The sequence below is a fragment of the Macrotis lagotis genome, chromosome 2, assembly GCF_037893015.1.
Source record: "Macrotis lagotis isolate mMagLag1 chromosome 2, bilby.v1.9.chrom.fasta, whole genome shotgun sequence".
NCBI lineage: Eukaryota > Metazoa > Chordata > Mammalia > Peramelemorphia > Peramelidae > Macrotis > Macrotis lagotis.
The window spans coordinates 256,418,220-256,444,521 of record NC_133659.1 but is presented as its reverse complement, the minus strand read 5'-3'; the positions used below and the strand labels follow the sequence as shown (position 1 = coordinate 256,444,521).

General features: G+C 38.6%; 1 protein-coding gene across 2 annotated transcripts in view; it reads left to right on the top strand.

Annotated features, from left to right (window-relative positions):
• The first annotated feature begins 2,039 nt into the window (after window positions 1–2,039).
• The window catches only part of SLC4A8 (solute carrier family 4 member 8), a 53,258-nt gene continuing 28,995 nt past the window's right edge, over window positions 2,040–26,302 (top strand). For both annotated transcript variants that reach the window (XM_074225899.1, XM_074225898.1), the window contains exons 1-8: window positions 2,040–2,226; window positions 3,122–3,213; window positions 10,783–10,940; window positions 12,185–12,272; window positions 13,447–13,593; window positions 18,048–18,148; window positions 23,684–23,858; window positions 25,170–25,303. In XM_074225899.1, the coding sequence (XP_074082000.1) occupies window positions 2,085–2,226; window positions 3,122–3,213; window positions 10,783–10,940; window positions 12,185–12,272; window positions 13,447–13,593; window positions 18,048–18,148; window positions 23,684–23,858; window positions 25,170–25,303 (1,037 nt within the window). In that variant the 5' untranslated portion in view covers window positions 2,040–2,084. The remainder of the gene's footprint in view (window positions 2,227–3,121; window positions 3,214–10,782; window positions 10,941–12,184; window positions 12,273–13,446; window positions 13,594–18,047; window positions 18,149–23,683; window positions 23,859–25,169; window positions 25,304–26,302) is intronic.

Below are 26,302 nucleotides of genomic sequence, written 5' to 3'. Positions count from 1 at the left end.
AACCAGGAGGGACGGGATTTCAGGGAAACCTGGAGGGATTTGCATGAACTGATGCTGAGTGAGATGAGCAGAACCAGAAAAACACTGTACACCCTAACAGCAACATGGGAGTGATGTTCAGCTTTGAGGGACTTGCTCATTCCATTAGTGCAACAATCGGGAACAATTTTGGGCTGTCTGCAAAGGAGAGTACCTTCTGTATCCAGATAAGGAGCTGTGGAGTTTGAGCAAAGTGCAAGGACTATTCCCTTTAATTTAGGGAAAAAAAAACATCTTATTGTCTGATCTTGTTACCTCTTAGAATTCTCTTCAAGGATATGATTTCTCTCTCATCACACCCAATTTGGATCAAGGTACAACATGGAAACAAAGTAAAGACTGACGGAGTGCTATCTGTGGGGTGGGTTGGGGGGGAGGGAAGCAAGATTGGGGGAAAATTGTAAAACTCAAATAATATCTTTAATAAAAATAAATTTGAAAAAAGAAAAAATAATATAACGCTTTTTTTTCTAATTTGACAGTAATAGTCTTTGGTCTTTGTTCAAAGTCCATAATTCTTTCTCTGGATACAGATGGTATTCTCCATTGCAGATAGCTCAGAATTGTCCCTAGTTGTTGCACTGAAGGATGAGCAAGTCCATCAGGGTTGATCATCACCCCCATGTTTAAGCTGGACTATTTTTTCATAAGAAATTTACTAATCAAAGGATCAGGGTCAGTCATGTAAACCTCAAGTAGACTGTATATTCCTTATCAATATCCTAATATATTTGTATCAATAGGGAATGGAAAATGCTTATGGAATTTCAGTCTACAGAGAATTTCCAAATCTCCTTTTCACTAACTCATTGTAAGCCCAGAAGGATGATGAAACAATCAAAAAAACCTAATTGGTCTGAATAAGAGGGACAGCTTCTAAGAACAGTCATCCCACTGGATTCTTCCCTCATCAGAACTCTTCTAGAGCCATATGTGGTTAACCTTGTGGCAGCAGGGTTTCTGAAGAACATTGATAAGCTGGAAAGAACCTGGGCAACCCAAGATGGGAAGGGCCATGCGGCTCTAGACTGTGGGGACTAGTTGGAGGATCTGGAGCTATTTAACTTGAAGAGAAGACTCAGGCAAGCATGCCAGCCATGTTCAAGTATTTGAAGGGCTATATCATATGGAGGAGGGATTCAGTGTTTTCTAAAGTGCAGAATCAAGAGTAGAACTAAGGTACAAAGAAGCAGTTTAAACTGGAATGTCATAAAAACTCCCTAATATGTAGAACTTTCCAAAAGTAGAACTAGATTGCCTTGAGAGGTGGTAAGTAGTGATGACCTCCAGTCTTCAAGCAGAGGCTGGATGAACATTTGTTTGATATATTATAAAGGGGATTTCTTTTGTTTATAACTTGACCTAGTAGGCTGCTGGGGTCTCTTCTAACTCAAATTCTGTGTTTCGGTGACTGAGAATCTGCATGTCTTGGAAAGTTAGAGCCAAAAGGAATCTACTCCCAACTTGCTCATTTTATAGTTAAGGAACAGGCTCCAAATTGTGAGATGGTTTGCTCATATTCACAAGGCTTGTTAGTGGCAGAGTTGGGATCTAGAATCATAGTCTCACAGATTGCAGTCTAGTTTTCATGCTATATTATGATAAACTATATTAACTCATTTTATTTGAGCCCACATTTGTTCATCATTGATAGAAATAAATGATCAGTTAGCTATTTGACTCATATTTCTTCTTAAACTAATCCCACCCTTTCTTAAAACCTCCCCCTCTCTTCTGCCAAAATGGAATCCCCAGTTCATCAGAGATAGATTAGAAATTTGATACTGTTTTTTTTCCGTATTGCTATCCATTAAAACAGTATGAAAAACTTGTGTAAAAGAAATAGATTGGTTCACCCCATTCATATAACTCAGCAAAAGCTGCTTCTATCTAATGATGATATCCTAGTTGCATTTTCAGAAACTTCCCCTGGAATTCCCCCTTTGGAAGGCTTGACTTTATTTGAGCTCTACTGGACAAGTAGATATTGCTTTTCAGACCTGATCCTGGACCAACAGGAGTTGTCCAGTGACCTAAATGAGGCCATGCGAATTAAAGTGCGGGAAGCTCTTCTTAAGAAGCATCATCATCAGAATGAGAAGAAGAGAAATAATCTTATTCCCATTGTGCGTTCTTTTGCTGAAGTTGGCAAAAAGCAATCAGACCCAAATTCTTTGGACAAAAATGGTAAGATTTATAGGGTTGAACCATACTGTCCTACATTTGTATTATTAATCTGTTGTTAGATGGTAAACTCCTAGAGTTAGGAACCATATATCTTACAATGTAAAGAGTATTTAGTAAACTGTTATAGAATAGTAAACTGCACAAGAAATTCATTATTAAGTGTTTTTCAACAATTAAAGAATGAATAACCAGAAACAGAACTTTTCACTTGATTATTTTGCGTTTAGGCTGGTTCTTTGTTAGCTGGGAGGTTGCCTTAGATCTCTGAATTTGGTTAGGTTGCTGTATGAATCTTGGGGCTTTCAGAAAGAAGTGGATTCATCATTTTCCTTTCCTGCTAAGATTGGCTTCATATTTAGGGATGACTTAGGGTTAGTTTGGGTCAATTGTGACAACTTCCTTTGAACTGGATAAGCCTTCTGCAGTCAACAAGGACCACTGGCCTTGTATAGTCTGTAAAGTGGACTGAATGATTGGGAGCAGGGCTGGAAATGTAGCAGCCATTGTGTTAAGTAAAAGAAAGACCCAAAAAGGGGGGTGCTGTTTTAATCCCCACTTTACAGATGAGAATTTTGATACTTTACAGCTAGTCAATACCTAAGGCAGGATTTGAACTCAGGAATAACCTATTTTGGATGGTGTTTGGGACCTTTGAGGTGAAGAGTTGTGGGAAGGCAAAAGAAGGGATCAATTCCAGGAGGAGAAACAGCTGATGGGGAGCCCTGATCAGCCCTAGAACAGAGAGCTGGGCTCAAGAGTGTCCAATTTTCACAGACCATATCAACCCTTAGCTAGTGCAGTCTTGGCAGGGAATCAGCAAGTTCTTCTGATGGTGGTTGGGTGGGCAAAGGTAATAAAAGGAAGAAGCAGAGAATTCTTTTTTTTCCTTCCACAGGTCAAACAGTGTCTCCTCAGTCTGTTCCTACTACAAATCTTGAAGTAAAAAATGGAGTAAATTGTGAACATAGTCCTGTGGATTTAAGTAAGGTGAGTAAAAGAACACCAACATGAAATTAGAATCATATTGGTCTATTGGTCCAAGAGACATTATCTCCAGAGGAAAAAGAGCTTCTATTTTTCTGGAATGGAGGAATATTTTAACTGTGTGGGGAATATCTCTATAAAAACTGCCTTCTTTTTTTTTTTCCAGAAAAGGAGTTCCAAATTCCTTCCTATAATGCCTAATTATAGTCAAAAGACCAACTTAAATTGTACAAATTGATATAGTCCACAAGTTTATAAGAAATTAATCTGAGCTTTAAACATAATATTTACAATTAGGAAGCATTCTGATTTAGTTCAAGCCTTGTTTTGCTTATATTTCATCACTGCATGCCTGGAAAATATGACCCAAGGGAAAAAAGGGGTGGGTTGGTAAAAATGTTGAGAGGCTGGAAGTATTAACAGTTCACATTTGTGTGGTGCTTTACAATGTTTGAAAAGTATTTGCCCCAGTTTCCTCATTTCTTCACTCTGTACTTTTTCTTATACACAAGACCCACATATATGAATAATAGAAGGATTGTTACACTGCAGGAATGAGGGAATGTGCTTAGAAATGACCACCAAGTCTGGTCCAGGTTCAAATCCTTCCTCAGTCACTTCTTAGCTAATCTGGGTAGATCTGAGCAAGTCACTTAAGTCCTCTGAGTTTCATCTATAATCCTCTCATCCTATGATTCCTCATCTTTAAAATTAGAGGAGTAGTCAACCTGATGATCTAAATCTGTGAGTCTTTGATCCCATTTGATAAGTAAGGAGACAAAGGATTCAAGAGTTTATTGACTTGCCCATGGCATACCCCAGATCTCTTGACTCCTAGTATCACCCTTTTCCCTCTATACTTGACTGTGTTTCTCATAGAGTTTTTAAAAAATATCTTCACAAGATTGATCTTATTTCTTAGAATTACAGACTTACTTTTCTTTTTTATTGTTGAAGTCTGTTCTTTTTATTTTTTCCAATTCCATGTAAACATTCATTCTTTTGTAAGTTTTTGAGTTCTACGTTTTCCACCACCCTCCTTTTCTTCCCACCTCCCCATGAAAGTCTAACAATCTGATATAGTTTGTACGTGTATAATTGTGTTCAACATATTTCCATATTAGTCATCTTGTGAAAGGAGAATTAGAATTAAGGGAAAATGCATTTAATTTTCAACCTTGTGGGGAAGTGAATTTCTGATAGTGCACTTTGACACCCAGATTAGTTCAGGACTGTCTTTGCATCAGAATTGTTTTTTCTTGTTTTTGAGGTTTTTGCAGCAATGGAATTAAGTGACTTGTCCAAGGTCACAGAGCTAGGTAATCATTAAGTGTCTGAGGCAGGATTTGAACTGAGGTACTCCTGACTCCAGGGCCTGTGCTTTATTCACTGCGCCACCTAGCTGCCCCCCAGAATTGTTCTAATAGCTTCTTATCATTGAGCCTTCACTTTGCTAATCCCATAAAACTCTCTAATGATGTGACATTTTTCTTGGAACCTGCTTCTCTTGGCATCCCTTTAGAGCAGGGCTGCTTGATTCTTTTTGTGTCTTGGGGAAGCCCATGGACCCCTTCTTGAAATCCAGGATTGCAAAGAAAAGCAATTATCTTGAATTATAGTTATCAAAGTACTAAAAGTTCCAAGTTCATGAGCCTCTAGTCCAAAAGTCTGTATCCCCCCTCTCTAAATGTTTTTACAAAACTAACCCTTCAGAGACCACAAAGCCTTGAGAATACCAGTTCTGTCCAAACCACCAGTCACCACAATCAAAATTGCAGAGAGTAATTATGGAGGAACCCACCTGCCTCACTCTTTCCTGACCTTCCCAGCAATACCTGCTGACTGGATACCAATAGGCAGCTAGGCACAGGAGCTCTGAGAGTAGCAGCAAGTCTCTCCCCACTACTGATTATGCTTCCAGTCTAATCCCCATAGCCATCATACAGAGAAGCAACTTCTGTGAAGAAGGGGATCAGCCATTCTCATCAAATGACAACCAATCGCTCTCTTCAGGGCAGGCAAACCAGCCTAGCTGAAGCAGTGAGGTACCCAGAGGGAGTAACGTGTGCTGGACAAATCAAACCACCATGACCAACATCTTCCCAAATCCTAATGGTCCATCCCAGGACCCTGAACCCAAGAGCCTTGGGAACAGCAATAATTTCCAATCCAGTGGCCATGGCCAACATCCTTGGGAAGCAACTTCTCTCAGTCAATGCTCTTGTAGGCATTACCACATACAAGTGGGTCAACCACAGATTGATTTACCAGTGGAGATGACATTCAAGAAGAGGCATGACCATATACATTGTTGCCAAACCCTAAAGACTGTGGAACTTTTCCACCTGTTGTTGCCTCCTTTGTTAGAATGTGAGCTCTTTCAGATCAGGGTCTATTTCACTATTTTAGTTGTATTCCTAGCACTTAGCCTAGTCCTTTGTGTATATAGAAGATACTTAATAAGTGCTGCATTCGTTCATTTCTAGACCCTGTGCTTGCACTCTCAATAGCTGCCACCAGTTGAACAGTGATGGCTTGGATTATAGGCAAGAGGAAAAACCTGATTGAGTTTTGAAGACAGTGTGATATGAAAGGGTACTAGTCTTGGAGTTAGGGGAGATAAGGGTTCAAATTCTTCCCTTTCATATTTATTAACTGTGTAACCACAGACATGTCATTTTTCTGAAGTCTGTTTATTTGTAAGCTAAGAGTAATAAAATTTTGTGATACTTTAACCTCCCAGGTAGAAGATAAAGGAATACCTCTTCCTTTATTGACTTCCAAGACAAGGTGATTATTTCAGAACTTTTGAGTGAGTGAACCTGAAGTCTGCAATCTTCTCTTTCTTAGATTCATAAGATTCCATCACACTAGTCAGGAAACTAACTCTGGGGATTTCCAGAGCCTGACTGGCCAGTGGTTCAGGGCTCCCACCAGATGTTCACAGCTGTAGTAGCAGTCTCAGGGCACTCAGTTCTCACTGTACACCATTTTGACTGGAATTATGGTGAGTCCTCTCCCCCAGTAGGATAGATTTGACTTTGATGGGATTATTTTTATTGGCAGACTTTGCAGAATATCCTGACAAAAAAGATAAGGTATGTGATAGAATTAGAATTTTCCTTAAAAGCATACACAGCAACAGCAACTAGACCTAACTCCTTATCAAAATTAAAAAGTTTTAATTTTAAAAAATATAAAATTAAAATTAAAAATATAATTAAGAAAATGACTAATTAAGACAATTAGCAAATAGTTTAAAGGAGGTCATCAAGATTAGGGTAAAAACTATAGATAACAAGTTTAATAGCTTCCTCATTCAATTTCCATGGTTACTTATCACTGCTTAATATAACCCTGGCATTCTGAAGCCTAAAACTATAATGTGTCTGTGATATGGTGGCCTGACATTTTTAACAGATACAATTTAGGATACCTTTCAGGGGATGGTTCAAAGTTTGAGGGGGATGTGAACTAAATGATTTATTTTTAAACTGCTTCCATCCCATCATCTTCAAATTCTTTCAAAGTAACTTTTAATGTTTTTCTAATAGGCACTGCCATATACTATCTTTTTTTTAAAAAGTGCCATTTTAAAAAATAAATTTCTCTCCTTATTAAATTATTTATTTAGCTTAAGGAATTCCTAGAAATTTTCTTTTTCTTGTCTCCCTTATTATCAGTAAAAAATAATAATAGCTGACATTTAGGTATTACCTGGGGTATATGTTGGAACCAATTTTAAATGTCTCAGGAGAATTGATTGTTAAATTTTCACAGATCAGGGCTTAATTGATGACTTTATTGATTATCTAGACTGACGAAAGTGATGAAGAAAATATTAATAATGGAAACTAAATTTAAAAGTATACTGTGTGTACATTTTTAAGAGAGCTTATTATTAAAAATTTACCAGCACAACCCTGTTTAATAGCACATTGAGGTTTGCTAAGTATTTTACAAATATTATTTTATTTTGTTCTCACAACAATTTTAGTAGATAGGTCTATTATTATCCCTATTTTACAGATGAAAGACTGAGACAGAGATTAAGTAATTGTCCCAGGCTTACAACTAATGAGAGTCCAAGGCTGAGTTTGAACCTGGGTTTTTTGGTTTTAGATTTTTTTTTTCAAGACAATGGGGTTAAGTGGCTTGCCCAAGGCCACATGGCTAGGTAATTACTAAGTGTCTGAGGTCGGATTTGAACCCAGGTACTCCTGACTCCAAGGCCAGTGCTCTATCCACTGTGCCACCTAGCCGCCCTGAACCTGGGTCTTCTTGATTGTCTTCCTGATGTAGGCCCAGTGATTCATCCACTGTACTACCTAGCACCTAAGTGTTTTATTTACAGTATCCTTCCTCACTTTCCCCACCTCAGTAATTTCCTGATAAGAATGGTAAAAAGGGTCTAACAGCTCTAGGCTTCCCTTAGGTTAAAAACCCACCTTCAGAGCTGGATGCCTTGACCTGCTGAGATGTGAGAAGAGAACTTCTCTGGGTCTTCTCAAGTCAGACTTTAGTCATTTGACCCAAACCTAAACTAGCCTTCATTCAGCAATGACTCCATCTGTGGTTTGCTTAATTCTAGTTTTTTAATTGACCTGAAATACCAATTAGGAGCCTCTACTCCATACCTTTGAAGTTTTATCTCTAAATTATTAAAATTTTTAAAACTGTAAATTTTTCCTGATCCCTCTAATCAAATGTGATTTTTTCCCTTCTTTGATCCTAGAGGTACATAAGAGCAATACAACAAAATATGATGGGGGTTCAAAGAAGGGAGAGACCTTAGAGGGATCTAGAAAAGTTTATAGTTAAAAAAAAAGGAAATTTCTTAGCCACTAGTTGTGTGATTCTGAGTTAAGTTAACTTCACTGAGCCTTAGATTGCTCATCTATTAAACAGAATTAATGACAATATCTCTGGCTCATCTATTCTGAGGATCTAATGAGGGTAATGCAAGTAAAAAACTTTTGATCATTTGTTTCAATCATATCTGACTCTTTGTGACCTCATTTTCTTGGTAAAGAGACTGGAATTGTTTACCCTTTTCTTCTCCAGCTCATTTTACAGATGAGGAAACTTAGGCAAACTAGGTGAGGTGACTTGTGCAGGATCATACTGCTAGTGTCTGAGGCCACATTTGAATTCAGGAAGATGTCTTCCTTACTCAGGGCCAAGCACTCTATCCACTGTACCACCTAGCTGCCCTGACAAGGGCTTCAAAAACTTCAAATATTAATGTGAGCTACTATTATTTTTATTATTGTTTTGGTGGTAGGGTGGGGATTTGATAGTTGAGAGAATTGCTCCAGGTAAATAACTGAGGCGGCATATATTTCTGCTAATGAAGTGCTAAGATTTTTCTAGACCAACATCACTTTTACAAAGTGTGAGGGCATTCTCTAATTGAACTGGAAGAAGGCTGACCTTTGGTTGAGTAAACATTGACCACACATTGGAAGCCTTTTTTTTTTTAAGTTTTTGCAAGGCAATGGGGTTAAGTGGCTTGCCCAAGGCCATACAGCAAGGTAATTATTAAGTGTTTGAGGCTGGATTTGAACTCAGGTACTCCTGACTCCAAGGCCGGTGCTTTATCCACTAAGTCACCTAGCTGCCCCAGCCTTTTTTTTTTAAAGATTTTATTTATTTTGACTTTTACCATTTCCCCCCCATTCTTGCTTCCCTCCCCCCACCCCATAGAAAGCATTTTGTTAGTCTTTACATTGTTTCCATGGTATATACTGATCTCACTTGAATGTGATGACAGAGAAATCAAATCCTTAAGGAAGAAAAATAAAGTATGAGATAATAAAATTATATAATAAGATAATGGTTTTTTTTTTTCTAATTTGAAGGTAATAGTCTTTGGTCTTTGTTCAAAGTCCATAATTATTTCGCTGGATACAGATAGTATTCTCCTTTGCAGATAGCCCAAAATTGTCCCTGGTTGTTGCACTGATGGAATGGGTAAGTCCATCAAGGTTGATAATCACCCCCATGTTGCTGTTAGGGTATAGTGTTTTTCTGGTTCTGCTCATCTCACTCAGCATCATCCTTCCAGGCTTCCCTGAATTCCCATCCCTCCTGGTTTCTAATAGAACAATAATGTTCCATGACATACATATACCACAGTTTGTTAAGCCATTCCCCAATTGAAGGACATTCACTTAATTTCCAATTCTTTGCCACCACAAACAAGGCTGCTATAAATATTTTTGTATAATTGATATTTTTATCCTTTTTCACCATCTTTTCAGGGTATAGACCTAGCAGTGGTATTGCTGGGTCTCAAAGGGTATGCACATTTCTGTTGCCTTTTGGGCATAATTCCAAATTGCTCTCCAAAAAGGTTGTATGAGTTCACAGCTCCACCAACAATGCATTGGAAGCCTTTTAAAAAGCCAAGGTGACTAAACCATGGGAGAGATGAATGATTAGAGAGTTCAAGTCATTTGCTTCAGAGTGTAGCTTTGGAAAGAGATCAGGGTTTATACTTTACTTCCCCCTCCATTGACCATAGCTTCCTATAGTTGAACTCCTTGACTAGTAGGAGATAGCATGTCCAGTGGGGAAAAATTAAGAGTGTCAAAGAGAAGGAGTAGACACCAACAGACACGGAGGCACATTTGAGGTCAGGAAGCAATTTTATGGATATGACTTCTGACAGCTGGCAGAAAAGCCAACTATGGATTCAAAAAAGTGCCACCTCTCTATATATTCTGCTTTGTCTGGTTTTAGCTCCACGGAGCAAAAAGCCCCTCTTCACTTATAATCTCTTCATTATGCTGCTAACTCAATCCTCAACAGACCCCGTCATGCAGGTCTGGGGTGGGGGAGGGGGTGTATTATAAACTGCTCCCAACACCTTTCTTTAGAAAAGGCACAACTGGACTTGACTCTACTTTGCATCTGTTGCTCTTCCTTATTTCAATTCCACCAAGCAAGAGACCCCCCCCCCTCCCATTTTCCTGATCCTTTTTGACTATTGTCTCCCCTCTCCTTATTAGTAAGCTTTCTGAAGGTAAAGGAGTCTTCCTTTTTATTAGTTTTATCCCACAACTTACCACATCAATTGGGATATGGTAAGCACTTAATAAATAACTGTTTATTGGGTCATACTTACTGTATTCAAAAAAGAGCTGATCCTGGCAGTTGAGAGTCAAGCTGGGCAGAGGAGTCAGCCCAAGGACTACAGGTGAATGGGGGAGCAGGTCATGAGAAGAGCTAAGATGGACGGGAGTGGTGACTGCCTTACAAGTCTATGCCCACTTTTCCCTGTGATGGATGGTGTGTGTGTGTGTTTGTGGTGAAGTATGTCTTAGGTTTGTGGGGAAACTATTGTATGGCTGCTCTTTTTATTATAATATCTTAGTAAATACTTTAATTGTATTTATTAGCACACCTTTGAAGGCCTGTGAATTTTTAAGTACAAACCTGCCAGACACTTTGGAACCTAAGAGAACAGGGGAATTTCTGCTCCCTAAATCTGTAAACCTGAGTGCTGAATTGAGAAAATAGATCCAATGGAGTGCTATATTATTATTTCTGATTATTTTGAATTTCTAGGTGGACCTTCATTTTATGAAGAAAATTCCTATTGGGGCAGAAGCCTCAAATGTCTTGGTTGGAGAGGTGGATATCCTGGATCATCCAATTGTGACCTTTATAAGGCTATCACCTGCTGTTCTTCTCTCAGGCCTCACAGAAGTACCAATTCCCACAAGGTAAAGACAAATACATATATGTATAGTAAATTCCATTAAAAGTCTAGTCTCCTTAGACCCTGGGAAGAGAAACAATTCAGTACTAACTTAGCATCAAGGATTCTTGAGAATGAATTTAAAGTGCTTTTTAGAGAATTTTATCAAATTCCAGAGAAAACTACTTGATTAAGCCCTGTGCTGATGAAGTTTAAAACTCTTTGTAGTACAAAACTGAACATTTAACTAGGTTCTACTACATTGGAAATGTTTCAGGTATAGATTTTAGAATAGATTCCCTGTTTTTCCAAGTACCAACCTACTTGTTTCATTTCTTTCTTACCTACCTTTATCACTGAGATACTTGAGGATCTTAATCCCCCCCCAGTTTTTTTCCTTTCTTTCTTCCTTTTTCTTTTTTTGGAAATGGTCATTCTTGGTCTCTTTGACTCTTCTCTCTCTTATTTAGCTTTAATCACTGGATGGGTGCTGCCTCAGTCAAACTGTGACCTGGGGTAGACCTAGCTAAGACCTAGCTTTAAGTAGCCAAGGTCTCCCACTGCATCCAGGTGTCCTGATCCAAATCTGGCCACTGGACCCAGAAGACTCTTTTTTTAAACTTTTTTTTTAACCCAGAAAACTCTTAAGGAGAAGATGAGACTGATGACTTTGCACAGCAGACTCTCACTTAAATCCCCTCACTTGCATATTATGGCATCACCTTCTGGATGTCATGATCTTTTTTGAGAATGAAGGACAAACAACAGCTACAAACTTGAATTATTTGGCCATAATAATTATGTAGGCTACTTAGTATTCATTTTGTTAGAAAGGTTTTCACATGTTCATGTTCCACATGATATGTTTATATCATTTTATGGAGTTTCATACTTCTAACCTCTTCCTCCTATTTGTCTCATAAGAGCAATGAATGGGATTCAGATGGGATTTCATCTGTATTACATGTAAAAAATGACCTTTTGGAAAGAAATTTCTTTTCCAAAGGAAGGATTTTTTGTCTCTGTGGAAAGGCCATGTAATTATAACCACATTATTAAATATCAATAACAGTAATGGTTTTAATGAGCACAAAATATCCAGGTTGGTTAGAGAGGTTAACGTATCTGAAATCAACCCATTAGCAGAGTGTCTACTAAAGGCACATACTTAAAGTTTGTTAAAATGTTTGTCTTTTTAGGTTCATTGGAGAGGAATAAAATCTTGCATCTTGGTGCTTAGTAACAACCTTTTTCTATCTCTGTTATCAGGTTCTTGTTTATCTTGCTAGGACCAGTAGGAAAAGGCCAACAATATCATGAAATTGGGAGATCCATGGCCACCATTATGACAGATGAGGTATGATGAAACTTGAAATGGTTATAACACCTGTGTTTCTAATGTAGCTTTTTTCACTTTATGTTCATTCATTCTCTCTCTCTCTCTCTCTCTCCCTCCCTCCCTCCCTCCCTCCCTCCCTCCCTCTCCCTCCATCCTTTATTTCTCCCATCTCCCCCTCACTCCCTCTCTGCAAAGGAAATCATCATTAATAGGGAGAAATCTTTCTAAGATGATTGCTGTGTTTTGTGGGGGTATCTAGATAGAGAAGACAAGTTGCTTGGACCAGTAGGAAATTTGGGATTGTCTTTCCCTCTCAGAAAATGTAATTACATACATTTTCCCTTTCCATTGCAGATCTACCTGGATGAGAAAATACATTATTTCTTTTCCTCTCCTTTTTCCCAGCCCTTTTTTTGATCTAAAACTATGCTTGTTAAATAAAAATTAACAACCAGCAGATATTCCTCCTTTCCCATCCCTAGGATTCATGCCTCAGATGTCTGAGCACTTCCCACTGAGGTATGGCTAAGCATACCTCTACATAGATACTGAACTTTTCATAATTTGGGGAGGTAGTCACAAGAGAGCTGTATTGATGTGAATGAGCCGAATAGAAGCCCTTGGAACCATAAATGAAGTCGCTTTTGAATGTAAGGATATACCTGAGCAACATCATGACATTTGTCTCAAAGTGGCAACATCACGACATGAGTTCACTAAGGCTAGGACATATCAGATATGGCTCTTAAAAGTACGGCTCAAGAGTGTTGGGATTCTGCTTTCAACTCCTGGCTAAAAAATATCAAAAATACCAAAATATCAAAGATAAACCTTGAATCTTATTTTCCAGTTCATTCTGAAGTGCAAACCAAACTTAATATTCAGGAAATTTTTTCTTTATTTCTCATTTCAGTCCTTTTGTTTGGTCTTCAGTAGAGATGGAGAACAACTGTATAGTTTTTCAGCTACTTAAAGACCATGATTAAAATCCCTTGGACCCAGACCACTTTCATCATTAAAAATTATGATTTTTTTCAGACTCTCTTCCCTCCCACATCCTTCAAGTTCTATACATTTTAGACTTCTATTACTAAAACAAAAATCAAGAAGCTGTAGTCTTCCTGACATCAACTGATAATTGTTTTCCTTTGGATGATTCCCTGTAGTCTTAAGATTCATCTCTACTCCATAGATTTTTCATGATGTAGCCTATAAGGCAAAGGAGCGCGATGACCTCTTAGCTGGCATTGATGAGTTCCTGGATCAAGTGACCGTGTTACCCCCAGGTGAATGGGATCCATCGATTAGAATTGAACCACCAAAAAATGTTCCTTCCCAGGTAATGACCTTCAGTCAGTCCACATTATTTATTGGATATAAAACATTGTATGTGGTATTGTGGAGGGATATATAATAAAAGACTTCCTGCTTTGGGAGAATTCATAACCTACTTAAGGAGACAGAATATATAAATGTGAAAAAGATAAAAAGCACCTACAGAAAACTCATGCCATAGGAATTAATCTATATATATATATATCTATATATATATCTATGTCTAATCTATGTCTATATCTCTATCTTTATATATCTATATCTATCTAGTATCATTACTAATTAGTAGAGTGATCTCAGATGGGTCAGGTCATTCAGGAAGGGTTTCCAGGGAAGGTGTATTTTGAGTTAAATTTTTGAAGGAGGAGAGAGGGGTGTGGAATAACCCAGAGGGAGTGAGATGGATATTGTGGTTAAGAACAGCCCATGCAGAGGCCACAGAACAAGAATATTTGTCCAATAATTCTAATGTCGTAGGGAGGACACATGACCACTACCAAAGACTCTACATAAAGTAGCTTGTGGTTAGAGTAACATCTATCTTTGTTTCATTACTCTGATTTTCTTTATTTCTGTTTGCCTAGTATTTGTTGCCCCTTCCAGCTCATTTCCTTTTCTGTCCTTTTCTATGATGCTCAAAGGAAATAAGGAAAGAAAAGAGAAGCATTTCAAAACATAACTCATTTGTCAGGTCCAGAATTAGACTAGGTTGTATCATGGAACCTTTTAGAGTCTGCGAATGCCTATGGCTTCTCCTCAGAATAATGTTTTTAAATTCCCAAAATTAAATATATAGAATTACAAGGAAAACCATTTATATGGAAAAAAAAACATGTATTTTTCCCCATCCAAGTTCACAGAACTCCTGAAATCTATCCCAGATTATAAAACCTTGACTGAAGAAATGTCATGGATTATAACTCTAAATATTAAAATAAACAATATACAATAAGTATAATCAATCAACTAACAAATATTGATTAGATACCTGCTATGGACTGGGCTCTGTTAGATACTGGGGACAAAAAGAACAGCTCCCTGACCTCAAGGAACTTCTAGTCTATAAATTTCTATATAGATTGTCTCTCTCTTCTCTCTCTCTCTCTCTCTCTCTCTCTCTCTCTCTCTCAAATATATATGTGTGTGTGTGTGTGTGTGTGTGTGTGCGCGCGCGCGCGCGGGTATGTTCTTGTATTCTATTACAAGCACATAAGTATTTTTAAATTTTTTTTTAAAAAGGTAATTTATATTGGGGGGAAGGCATTAGCAGCTAGAATCAGGAAAAGTTTCATGAAAGGTGGTATGTGAGTTGAACTTTGTGGAAAAAACAAAAGCTAGGGATTCTGAATTGCAGAGATGAGGAATGAGTGCATTCCAGGTTATTTCCATCCAGTTTCCCATCTCTGTTTTCCCTTTTAATAATGCACTTAGAAATTCATCTCCTCCTGGAAGTCTTCCCAGAATGATTTCATCTTAACTCAGATAATAAACTTTGTGATCCAGTTTCTCTCAGTTTGATTTCTAACCTATAAAATATGAAAACAGATTTTTATGAGGATCAAAAAACCCCCATGTATATATGTGCATATACATATATGTAGACGTAGCCTAAAAGCACTGTATAAATGGCTAGCTACTGTTGGTAGGGGTAGGAATGGTGGTGGGAGCAGTTGGAGCAGCAGCAGCAGTAGTCCTTTCTTAATCTGCATTTTCTCATCTGAATTTTGAAGGAAACTATATCTCTCAGAGGCAGAGATGAGCAGGGGCTCCATTTCAGGCTTGGGGACATAGAAAAGGAAGGTAACATGTGTGAGCAATGGCAAAATGGTGGATGCCAGGGAGGGGACTAATGGGAAAAGCTGGAAAGATAGGATCCTACCAGATTGAGCAGCTTTGTTTACATTTCAAACAGAAGAGCTGATATTTGATTTTGGAGGTGAAAGGGGGGAGTAAGGAAAGACTGAGTGTGGTAGAATAGTAATATAGTCAGACGCATTCTTTAGGAAAATCCTTTTAGCTGAGGAGAGGAGAGACTTGAGTCAGGGAGATCTATTAGGAAGCCATTGCCTAAATCTGGTAGAGGGGATGAGGTTCTGCTCTAGGTGGGTAATGGCTGCATGGGGGAGGAAAGAAGATGTATAAGAGAGATGAAGCAGAGGGATTTGTCAGCTGATTGGATGTATGAGATAGGTAAGAATGAGGAGTCAAGAATGAATCAAAAAATGACTAGAAGGTCAATGGTATTTAGAACAAGGATACATTTTTTGAGGGTAGTGAATGGGGACAAATGAATTAAATTTTGGAAGAATTAAATTTGAGATTTCTACAGGACATTGAGTTCAAATTGATACAACTTTACATAGTTCATAAAATTTATCTTTCTGGACTCTTTGCTCAGTCATTCCTCCTTCTCCCAAGATTGAGAGACTTAGTACAATATATTCATACAGATTATTGAACATGGTAAAAATGGAAGGATGTTGGCCAAGTGTTTTTATATTTGGAAATATTTGCCTCTAACCCTCTCTTAAACTGTTTATGACTTGCCTTTCCTGATCTTCCAAAATCATCTTGCTCCTAGAGCTCCTAGAGGGTGGTGGGTCTGGGATGGAACTTCAGGAAGACAAGACTATACCTGGGGAGAGCAGGGTCTTCCCCTCCCACTCAGCAGTTCAGCAGAAGTCACAGTGGCTGCCAACCTCTGGCCTCTTTTTCTCCTTCAGGATCTAGGTTGTCCCCATAGAGCTGATTTCTGACAACCTGCTACTCTGACCTACTTCAAAGAGTGCACCCCTTTGTCTACAGGACAATCCAGGTCTATCTCTTGAGGGCAGAGAAAGAAGAAGGAATTAATAAAGGAATACCATTTGTTATGAATCTGTTGCTGGCGTTATGCTAAATGCTGGTGATCCAATACAAAAGCAAAGGCAGGATGCCTGCCTACAGATCTCCTCTCCTGTCCAGCCGTTGAGGGGGCAAGGGTGTCATCTCATGAATAACGAGTTCATTAAAAAAGAAAAACACCCCTATCATAATCACTTCTCCTCTACTTCCCTTCCTCCCCCATTATCATTGTGCCAGACCTAGAAAAAAATAAAAATTTAAAAATTAAAAGATGTGGGCAAGATGATACAAAGATCTCTCTTGGATAGCAGGATATTCTGGGGGGGGAGGGGGAGTTAACAAAAAGGTGGTTTGTCTGCTAGTTAGGTCAGGCTAGAAATCATTTGGTAGTTGGGCACAAGGCTTCACAACAGAGGAAGTGGAGGGAAGGGGTCATATGTGAGATGATGTGGAGGCAAAAGCAATACTGATTTGAAAATTGATGGGATATATTGAAAGGAACTGGCATAAAATCCAGGAACTTTTGCTTTGATTCTGAGAAGGGGAGAAAGAACTAGAGGAAGGGATGTCAAAACAAGAGAGACTGGAGACATGGATGGAAGGAGAGAGGGGCACAGTAGAGTTCATTACATTTCTGATGGAAATACTTGCAATTTAAGGAGAGAATACTCAGAAGCATTAGAAAAATGTGAAAGCATCCATATCTGGATTTCTGCTTTGCCACATGGGTCTTTTCTCCACAGTTGCCATCTTTTTGGCTGACAGTCAGTGCCATGGATGGAGCAACTTAGGGTCCAGGAACTCTCCTCTCAGGCCACATGGGTGAGAACAAGTAACTGCAATGTGACTGTACCTCAAGTAATGGTTCCCAGTGGGGAAGCCATGCAGTTGCACAGATTTGTTTTGGCCCTAGTTCTACTTATCTCTAGTCTGTGCTCAGCTCTTGGGACTTCTCTGACAAAGGGATTGAGATACTGGTGGTGGACAGAGGGGAATTCAACTGACTTTTTTTCCAAGCACAAAGGATTGGCTCTGATGCACACTAGTCTGAGCCAACCATTTTATTCCCAATCAGTCCTTAGCAGCTCATGCTAATTATCATATCCAGTTATGGCAGTTAAGAACACATCTTTATCTTCAGCAAGAAATTATTGGTTATATACCAGTAGATTCCACCCTAGTCCTCTCACGAAGTTTTCATTAGACATATCCGTGACCTAAATGGGAAGAATGAATGAAAATCCAAAGAAAAGGTTCACTACCTTATAAGCTCATCAAGTTGTTCAGGGAACTTTTCTGATAAACCACTTGCATATAAATTTTTTTGATAATTCGTGTTATTATTACTATTTTAATCTGATGTTATCCTTTTTCTCTCAGCACAGCACACTCCTCTTCCCCTCCTCTTCTGCTCTCATTGTCCCAACAGTATAAATTCAGGGAATATAAAATCCTTTTTAGATCCAATTAAGTAAAAAGAAAGCCAGCAAGAAAGTGTTCTGAGATTCTCTGATTTTTTTTTAAGTTAGCCCCATCATTTTTCTCCTTGATTAGTATGGAATGATCAAGAATTGATTTTATTAGTAAAAGTAATTCATAATATTTTGTAATTAGGAAAAAAGGAAGATGCCTGGGGTTCCAAATGGAAATATTTGCCATGTCGAACCAGAGCAACATGGTGGCCATAGTGGTCCTGAACTTCAACGAACAGGGAGGTGAGTTCTGAGAAGTTTCCATGTTAGTGTTACTCACAAGAGAAGGAGCTCTTTAAAAAAGGGAAGAAACATTTCTTTTAATATTTTCTGTGATGATATCTTCATAGGCTTGAAATGACTTTTTCAGGGGAACCAGTGTCTTAGAATGTTGTGAAAGGCTGTTATGACCTATGCTGAATCTAGGTAGAAATTAACCCATTTCACAAATTTATATTTCTGAATCTTACCTTTCTTCCTTTTGGCCTCAAGAGTTTTGTTTGTGAATTTTAGTATCTTTGTTATGTTTCTAAGACTTAATATGATTAGGAACAGAGAGTAGTTGCAAAGATAGACAATGCTGTGAAGATCTTCACTGGAGTGAAGAGTATCTACATGTATACGTAAGTGCTGAGAAAGATACTGAAGAAATATAAAACATGGAATTACAAAAATATATAATCTTAAAATCCAAGAGCTGGAGGAGGCCATAAGGGACTTCTAGGCCACTATCTTCCTTGTCTTTAGGCAAGATGGCAGTCAAACATGTTCAGGGAGGAATTTTTTCTTCAGAATGGTTAGAAAAATTCTCTTCGAATCTCTTTTACTAACATTCTTTTGACCAATTACTCTTCAAACCTGGAAATTCTGACTGATGTGTCCAACTTAATTCTCTCCTGTGATGGAGACCCATTGCTTCTTCCTCTGTCCTGAGTGGAAATAAAAAGGTACTGCTTTTCACTTATGCTTGTCCTCAGACTGCAAAAATAAATTTTCTCCCCACAACCTTTTTAAATCTTTGAAGAATTGTTTACTTTATCTTTGTAGTTGCCTCAGTATTCCACACAATGCATTTAGACACGTAATCTATATTGATGAAATGAAAAAAGAGAAATTTACTTATTTAAATATTTCTTTTCAATGATAGCAAATCATATTTCTTCTTTGTTGGTGTACTTGGCTGATTTGAAAGAAAGGAATGAATTAAAACATGCTGAGTTCATCATTCCCATGTCATGTTATCTATAAAACACATGTTCTATGTTTTGGAAGGGTACAATGTTAAATAATTTCCACCCCTTCTTTTGTTGTATTAGAGAGAAGACATCTAGGAGATGCTATCTCCAATGGTAGCTAAGCATTTCTAGTTCAAGACTCAGTTTTTGCAGGAATGGAAAAGGGGACAGGAAGGGAGAATTGACCCTATATGGCTAATGGACTATATGGCTAATTAGGACTGTCCCAGGGAACAGTAGATTTCTTTTGTGTTATAGAAAGCACAATAGATTCAATCAGAAGACCTGGATTCAAATTCTAGGATTCTAATTCTAGTTCTGTTATTTGAGTCACTTTGGGCAAATCACTTCAGAAAACTCTTGGGGTCTCACTTTCTTCATATGTAAATTGGGTCAAGTTGGGGGGGGGTCTAGGGTTGATCTAGATGGTCTTTAAGGTCTTTTCTGACTCCAAATTAATGAAAAGACAATGTGGTATGGTAAAAAAAAAAAAGGTGAAAAAGTATCAACATGGGAGACGAATGGCCTGTTCTCAAATCCTACCATTTTACCATCTGTATCACTTTAGGCAAAACACTTTTTTTACTCATAGGCAAAATGTATTCCCTTCCAGCTCTAGAGCTGGGTTCCTCTGATATTCTCCTTTATTGGTGATGAAAGTGCCTCTTAAAACTGAGTGAGAGTAGACCTGGAAAAGTCGTGGAATCAGGAACTAGGAAGGCAATATCAAAGCAGGGCGTGACAGTCAGTAGTACCTCTTGTCCCCACCTCTCCAAAGAGGTGTGTCTTCTCCAGAGTGTGAGGACCATGAATGGAAGGAGAGTTGTAACAAAACTCTGACCAGGATGCTGAAACTTAGTAAAAACTTTTAAGTAATGATTTTAAAAGACCATGAAGTTTAATGATTTGTTACATTAAGATTTTGGCAGTACTTTCTATCAGCCTAGAAAGCAGTTAGCAAGAATAATTAACTAGGAGGCTCTACTGGAGCATATCTCCCCTTCCCCCCAATTTCTGCATCAGCTGAACTCTTTCTTTCAGAAGTAGTTTTATGTTTTCCTTTCCTCTCCCTATATGGGGCGATATCTCAGAATCCCCCCCCCCCCAAGATAGCATTCAGGTTTTCCTCCTGTCCCTTGTTCATTTGACCCATAAACCGAATATACTCCATACTTCCAGCTGCATCTTGGAATCCCATTCTTGGTGGGAAGTCCCTGAATAAGGACCACACCTTAAGTGGAAATTTTTATCTACAATCCCTAACTTTACTCTTCTCCTTTCACTATTTCTGTGCTGCTAACTCTGCACCATTAGTACAAGCTTGTCATTTCTTTTCATACATGTTCAGTTCTTTGAAACGCATGGAAACTCAATGGAATGCCAGGAGAGGAGACAGAAAGGCAGGCAGGAGAATGCAGTAAACAGGTAGTGTTTCTGTTTAGGTGTATAAGTATCTTGGTTGGAAGGGGAGGTCATTGAGGGTGGGAATAGGATAGGCTCTCTGGGAAAGGAGTTTCTGGGAAAAGGAGAAATTTTTTAATAGTTGTCACCATAAAAAGTGGATGGGAAGTCTCTGTGACATGGTCTTAAGTCTTAAGTCATTTGACTTGAATGGGATCTCTTGGGTTCTGGGAAAGATCCATTTGAGTGAAGTACCAGTTTGGGAAATCCTGTTCTATAATTGCAGACTATCAATATGCCAAATCTTGAATTTAGGAAGAATATGATATGTGCCAATGTTAAGTACTTACTTTTGTTGGTTTAGAAACAAAAAAGAAAGGCTTAATCAGAAGCTCAGTTTTACTTACCAAATGAGTTTTCCTCCAGAAGTGCCAAATAAGAAAATGGCAGAAGCAGGACCCCTCAACCTCTATTTACTCAACTTCCTTTAAGAATTTTAAGGATCAGTAGATTGGACTTCAACAATAGAGTGAAATTAGGAATTCAGAAATGAGATTTAAATTGAGAAGTGTGCCTGCATACCAAATCCTATATTGTCAGAAATATAATCCATCATGTTCCTAATCACTAAATCCAGTGTCTGACCTCCTTTCCTCAAACAGATTTTAGGGGAGTCCTCCTTAAGTATCAATATTAACACTTGACACTTGAGAATTTGGCATGGAAAGAAAAGGTTATCCTTTCTTTCCCTTATTACTTTTGGCAAAGGACCTCCAGAAACTTGATCATCCATTGCAATCATTTTGCATTTTTGCATCATAGCATGCACAAGTGTTTTAATGCTATCTTTCCCAAGCTTAGAAACTTAACATTTTAAGATGTCCTACAGAGGGGTTGGAGGAAAAGAATGAAGCCCTTGCTATGTCACATTGAGATATGATCATTTTGATGAGCTAAACTTAGGATTTCCCACATCTCAGCATGGGCCCCTTAGCCTACAGATACTTTTTTTCCTGGAGGAAAGAGACCCGCTACTAACACCTTATGTTGCCCCAGTTTCATTTTATGACTTTGGGACAAAAAGGAATATTAAAAATGGGGTTGGAAGTTCAAAAACACAGGCTAGTCCCTGAATTAGGTCATATCTTTATCAACATCTTAGTGGACCACTAAAGATTCAGGAAAGATAGAATTCTGGTGCAATATCTCTGTTTCCATAAAGAACAGACTAGAATACATGGAAGACAGACTGACAAGTGGTGATCAGATGCCCCAGACCAGGGAGGGCTTCCCTAGGTATATTCATGTCTTGTGTTGGAGATTTTAGTTCTGGGAGAGAAGTAGAGCATTAGGGACTCTAGAAAACTCTTCATCCATATGTCAAACCTCATCCAAACCAGTTTGTGTGACTAGGTGACTCCCAGGGAAGGATATGTCTTGCCAGGTTTCAGTACCTAATGAGTTTTTGGGTTGTGTTTAATTTCAGTTTGCAAGTGATTCAATCCCAGGAGCCAGGGTTGTTCCTAGGGAGAATACAGCTAGGACAACTCTCACTGGACATTTTAATACAGGTGAAATCATGTTTCAATGAGTATTCATTGGAGGCTGCCTCAAATAGGAAAAACGGCAATCCCTGGGATGGGTTGGGGTGGGGGTGGGGAACAATTCTCCATTACTTTGGTAACAGTGGTGCTCAGGAGGCAATATGACAATAGCAAAAGGAAGACTGGACTTAAGGTCAAAATATAGGAATGGTAAACCCCATCCTATCACTTTATGAGCTGTGTAAACTGGGCAAGTCATTCAACCTCATTAACTGTCAGTCTTCTTTGGTGATACATTCACTACCTACCTTGCATGGGGGGGGGGGGTGTTGTGATGATCAGATGATAGAATCCAGGTCATCTAAGTGTGACCTAGACATATCAAGTATGTGGATCTCATGTCCTAAACCTATTTTTTTAAATTGACATCAGTTAGCTGGGTTCCTGCTTGCTTTCCAGAGTTTGCTGACTATGAGCTAGTTACTGAGGCAGTGTAAGATCTCCTCAGAGGGTTGGGTTGATTGATTCATAGATTATCTAGAATTAAGAAAGTGATAGGCCAAACATTAATGTGGTAGATTAAAATTAAAATCTTGTCCTGTTACATCTGAGAGCTTGTTGTTAAAAATTTACCAGTTTTATATAAGTGCTTCATCTAAAGCAATGGATTATTTTGGGAGACTTTTTCCTGGGATGGCGCTTTTTAGTCCAAGACTATTCCAGGATAGGGAAAACTTTTTTGTGGTATAGTGTTGTCCCAAAGAGTCATATGAAGGCTAGGGAAGGGGAAGGTAATGAGCATTTATTAAGGGCTCATTAATGTGCTAAGCATTTTACAAAGTTTATTATTATCTTATTTACCCTGTGAGATAGGACAGTGAGGCAGAGGAGTTCAGTGTCTTGTCCAAGGTCAGGGCTAGTGTCTGGGGTCATATTTGATCTCAGATCCTCCTGACTTCAAGCCTGATTCTCTCTCCATTGCATCAGCTTCTTGTCTTCAGAATCTACTTCGATTTCTCAGCCTGGGGATAGATCCTAGCCTAAATGAAATTGTTCTTAGCTAGAAGTAAAGGAGAGCAATGGTCCTGATGTAGACCCCCATTTTGGAAGAGTGCCTGTGAGTGAGAGCCCTACTAGCATCCCAGAGGTGGGGAGTGGGGGGGGGGAGACTTGGTGGAACCTTCTGGACCTGCATGGCTGGTGGACTCTCTTTAATCTCCCCTTTTCTATTTTCTGCCAGACCTTTACAGCCTTTCAAGTTCTTATAGTAGCTCTGTTATTATTTCATAAGCTTAATTTTTCCTTTTGCATATGCTCAATTCACATACACACATTGGATTGCATTTGGAAGCCAATGCTTGCTTTTCTCCAGATAGCCGTTAAACATGAATGAAAGTCATGTCCTTGGCTGCTGGTAGAATGCGTGCTGACCCAGAAGCAGCGTCATGCTTTGGGAATCACAAATCCCAAGATGGTCCCCATCTTTCTTAGCACATCAGAAGTGGTTTCAGAGTTGTGTCCTCGAGTATCATCTTACTGGAAGGCAACCCTGAGGAGCTCTGGTGAGTCCTAAGGGGCTGTCTCCTCTGTGTCCACAGGCTTTTTGGGGGCTTAGTGCTGGATATAAAGAGGAAGGCCCCCTGGTACTGGAGTGACTATCGAGATGCTCTGAGTTTACAGTGTCTGGCCTCCTTTCTGTTCCTGTACTGTGCCTGCATGTCACCCGTGATCACCTTTGGGGGTCTGCTGGGAGAAGCAACTGAGGGACGAATAGTAAGACCTTTTATTCACTAATGACCATGTTAATGATAAAGAATATCTGTCCAGTACACAACTCTGAGATATAGAACTAAGAGAGATGCGGGTTTTGGCCCTAGCTTTGCCAGTTAATCACTTGGCAAGTCAAAATTTCTCTGCATTTCAATTTCCTCTATACAGGGATGACAGGAGATTAAAAGAAGATAATCAATATGAGCATAATAAGCAGATATTAGAGAAATAGGAATACAGGGGATTATAGTAATTTTTTCTTCTTTTGGTTTCAATTATTCACAACAAATTTTGAGTTTATTTCTGACCCCTCTGGGCAAACTCCTCATGTTATTGACATAGTCTCAAGGAATGTAATTTATTTTTAATGTTAGTTTAGCTAAACATAATTAAAAAGAGAAACTTGTCAGAACAGAAGTGCCATGGGAAATGCCCATCTTATATTCCAATGACAAATCAAAAGGATTTGGAAATCATTTTCTCTTTTGTATCTTATATGCCTTGGGGCAACTAAGTAGCACAGAAAATACGGTGCTGGTCTTGGAGTGGGAAGATTTCTCTTCCTGAGCTCAAATCTGACCTTAGACACTTACTGAGTGACCCTGGGCAAGTCACTGAACGTTGTTTCAGTTTCTCATTTGTAAAATGAACTGAAAAAGAAAATGGCAAACCACTCCAGTATCTTTAACAATCCCAGATGGGATCCCAGAGTCATACATGAATGTAATCAACTTAACAAATCTCATCTGCCACTATTAACCCCTATTCATATCAACAAAAGTTGATAGTACTGTTATTATTATCCCTAGTTAACATTTATATAATTTGTTTAGGACTGACATTTATCTTCAGCAATTGTCTCCACTTTTTTTTTTTTGCTAGAGTGGTGGGTTCATCAAATTGCCACAGTGTCCCAATAACCTAATCTACAATATTTCCTAATATGGGAGTGAATATTATATTCCTTACTAATAGTCTCAAAAATTAAGACTTGATAAACTTTTATTACCTTAAACTATATTTTCAGATGACTGACTCTGCCTGACAGCATAGCATTGTGGTTCACATTTTTTTTTTAAAATGAGTATTGCATTAAGTTGTTGCCCAGGCAAGGACAGAGAGATGGATTGAATTATTGAAAAGGAGATTGTTTTATGCAGGAAAGTATTAGACAGTTGGTACACATTACTTTTGGTAAGATGAAATGCAAGCAAATGACTTTTAAGACACATAGAAAGATTATGTGAGTAGATAGAATAATATTGCCTTTTATTGATCTGATAGGGAATCAGTGATGAATTTTGTTCCTTTCAGAGTGCAATTGAATCTTTATTTGGAGCCTCGATGACTGGAATAGCCTATTCCCTGTTTGCTGGGCAGGCTCTCACCATCCTGGGGAGCACTGGGCCGGTGCTGGTGTTTGAAAAGATACTGTTCAAGTTCTGCAAGTATGGCCTTTCTTTTCAGAAAACCTTAACTCGTGTAGTTTAATGACCAGACCAAATTCCAGGACTTTGGTAAAAAACAATGACAAAGCAAATGACAAAGACAGCACTAGTGGTTTCAAATTAGAATACTTAACCTGGGTCTGTGACCTAAGGAAGGGTATCTCTTAGTGTACCTCTTTGCTGTTGGATAGCTCTAAAGAGGGGATCCTCAACTGTTAGGCAACTATCCTGTCTTAAAGAACCCTACAACCTTTCTCTGTGATTTATTCCACTGAATTCAGAGCCAGAGTTCCAACTTTGTCACTGGGAGCCCTGTAACCATGATCAAGTCACCAAACTTCCCTGGGTTTGGGGACATTGGACTCAGAAAAAGGAACACCCAAGTTCCCATCCTAATTCAGATACTTATTGACTATTTGACCTTAAGCAAGTTACTTAATCTTTTTAAGTTTCCTACTCTGTAAAGTATGGCTATGACTAGTATTATGTATGTAAAAGGCTACAAAAACCTTAAAGCACTCTTTAAATGTGAGGTAGAAATAGGAGTGATGATTCTGGTATCGACCTCTTTCACCAGGTTTTTATAAAGATCAGATAGAATAATTTATATAAATTCCTTTATAAACCTACAAGTGCAATATGAAAGGAAGCTATTTTAATAGCCAGGAAATTCTCCTTATGTCAAGCCTAAATCCCTTTAGTTATAACTTTATTCTCATGTACTTTTACTGAGCCCAGACAGATAACTTGTTCCCATCATACTGTGAGGGCACTAGTCAGTTGAGGTCATTTTTTATGCACTCCTTTATTTATTTATGTCAGAGCCAGGAGGAGCAGGGGACCAACTAGGTGAGCAGTAGATAGTAGATAGAGCACTGGCCCTGGAGTCAGGAGGACCTGAGTTCAAATCTAGCCTCAGATACTTAATAATTGCTTAGCTGTGTGACTTTGGGCAAATCACTTAACCCCACTGGCTTAAATAAATAATTTTTTTAAAGT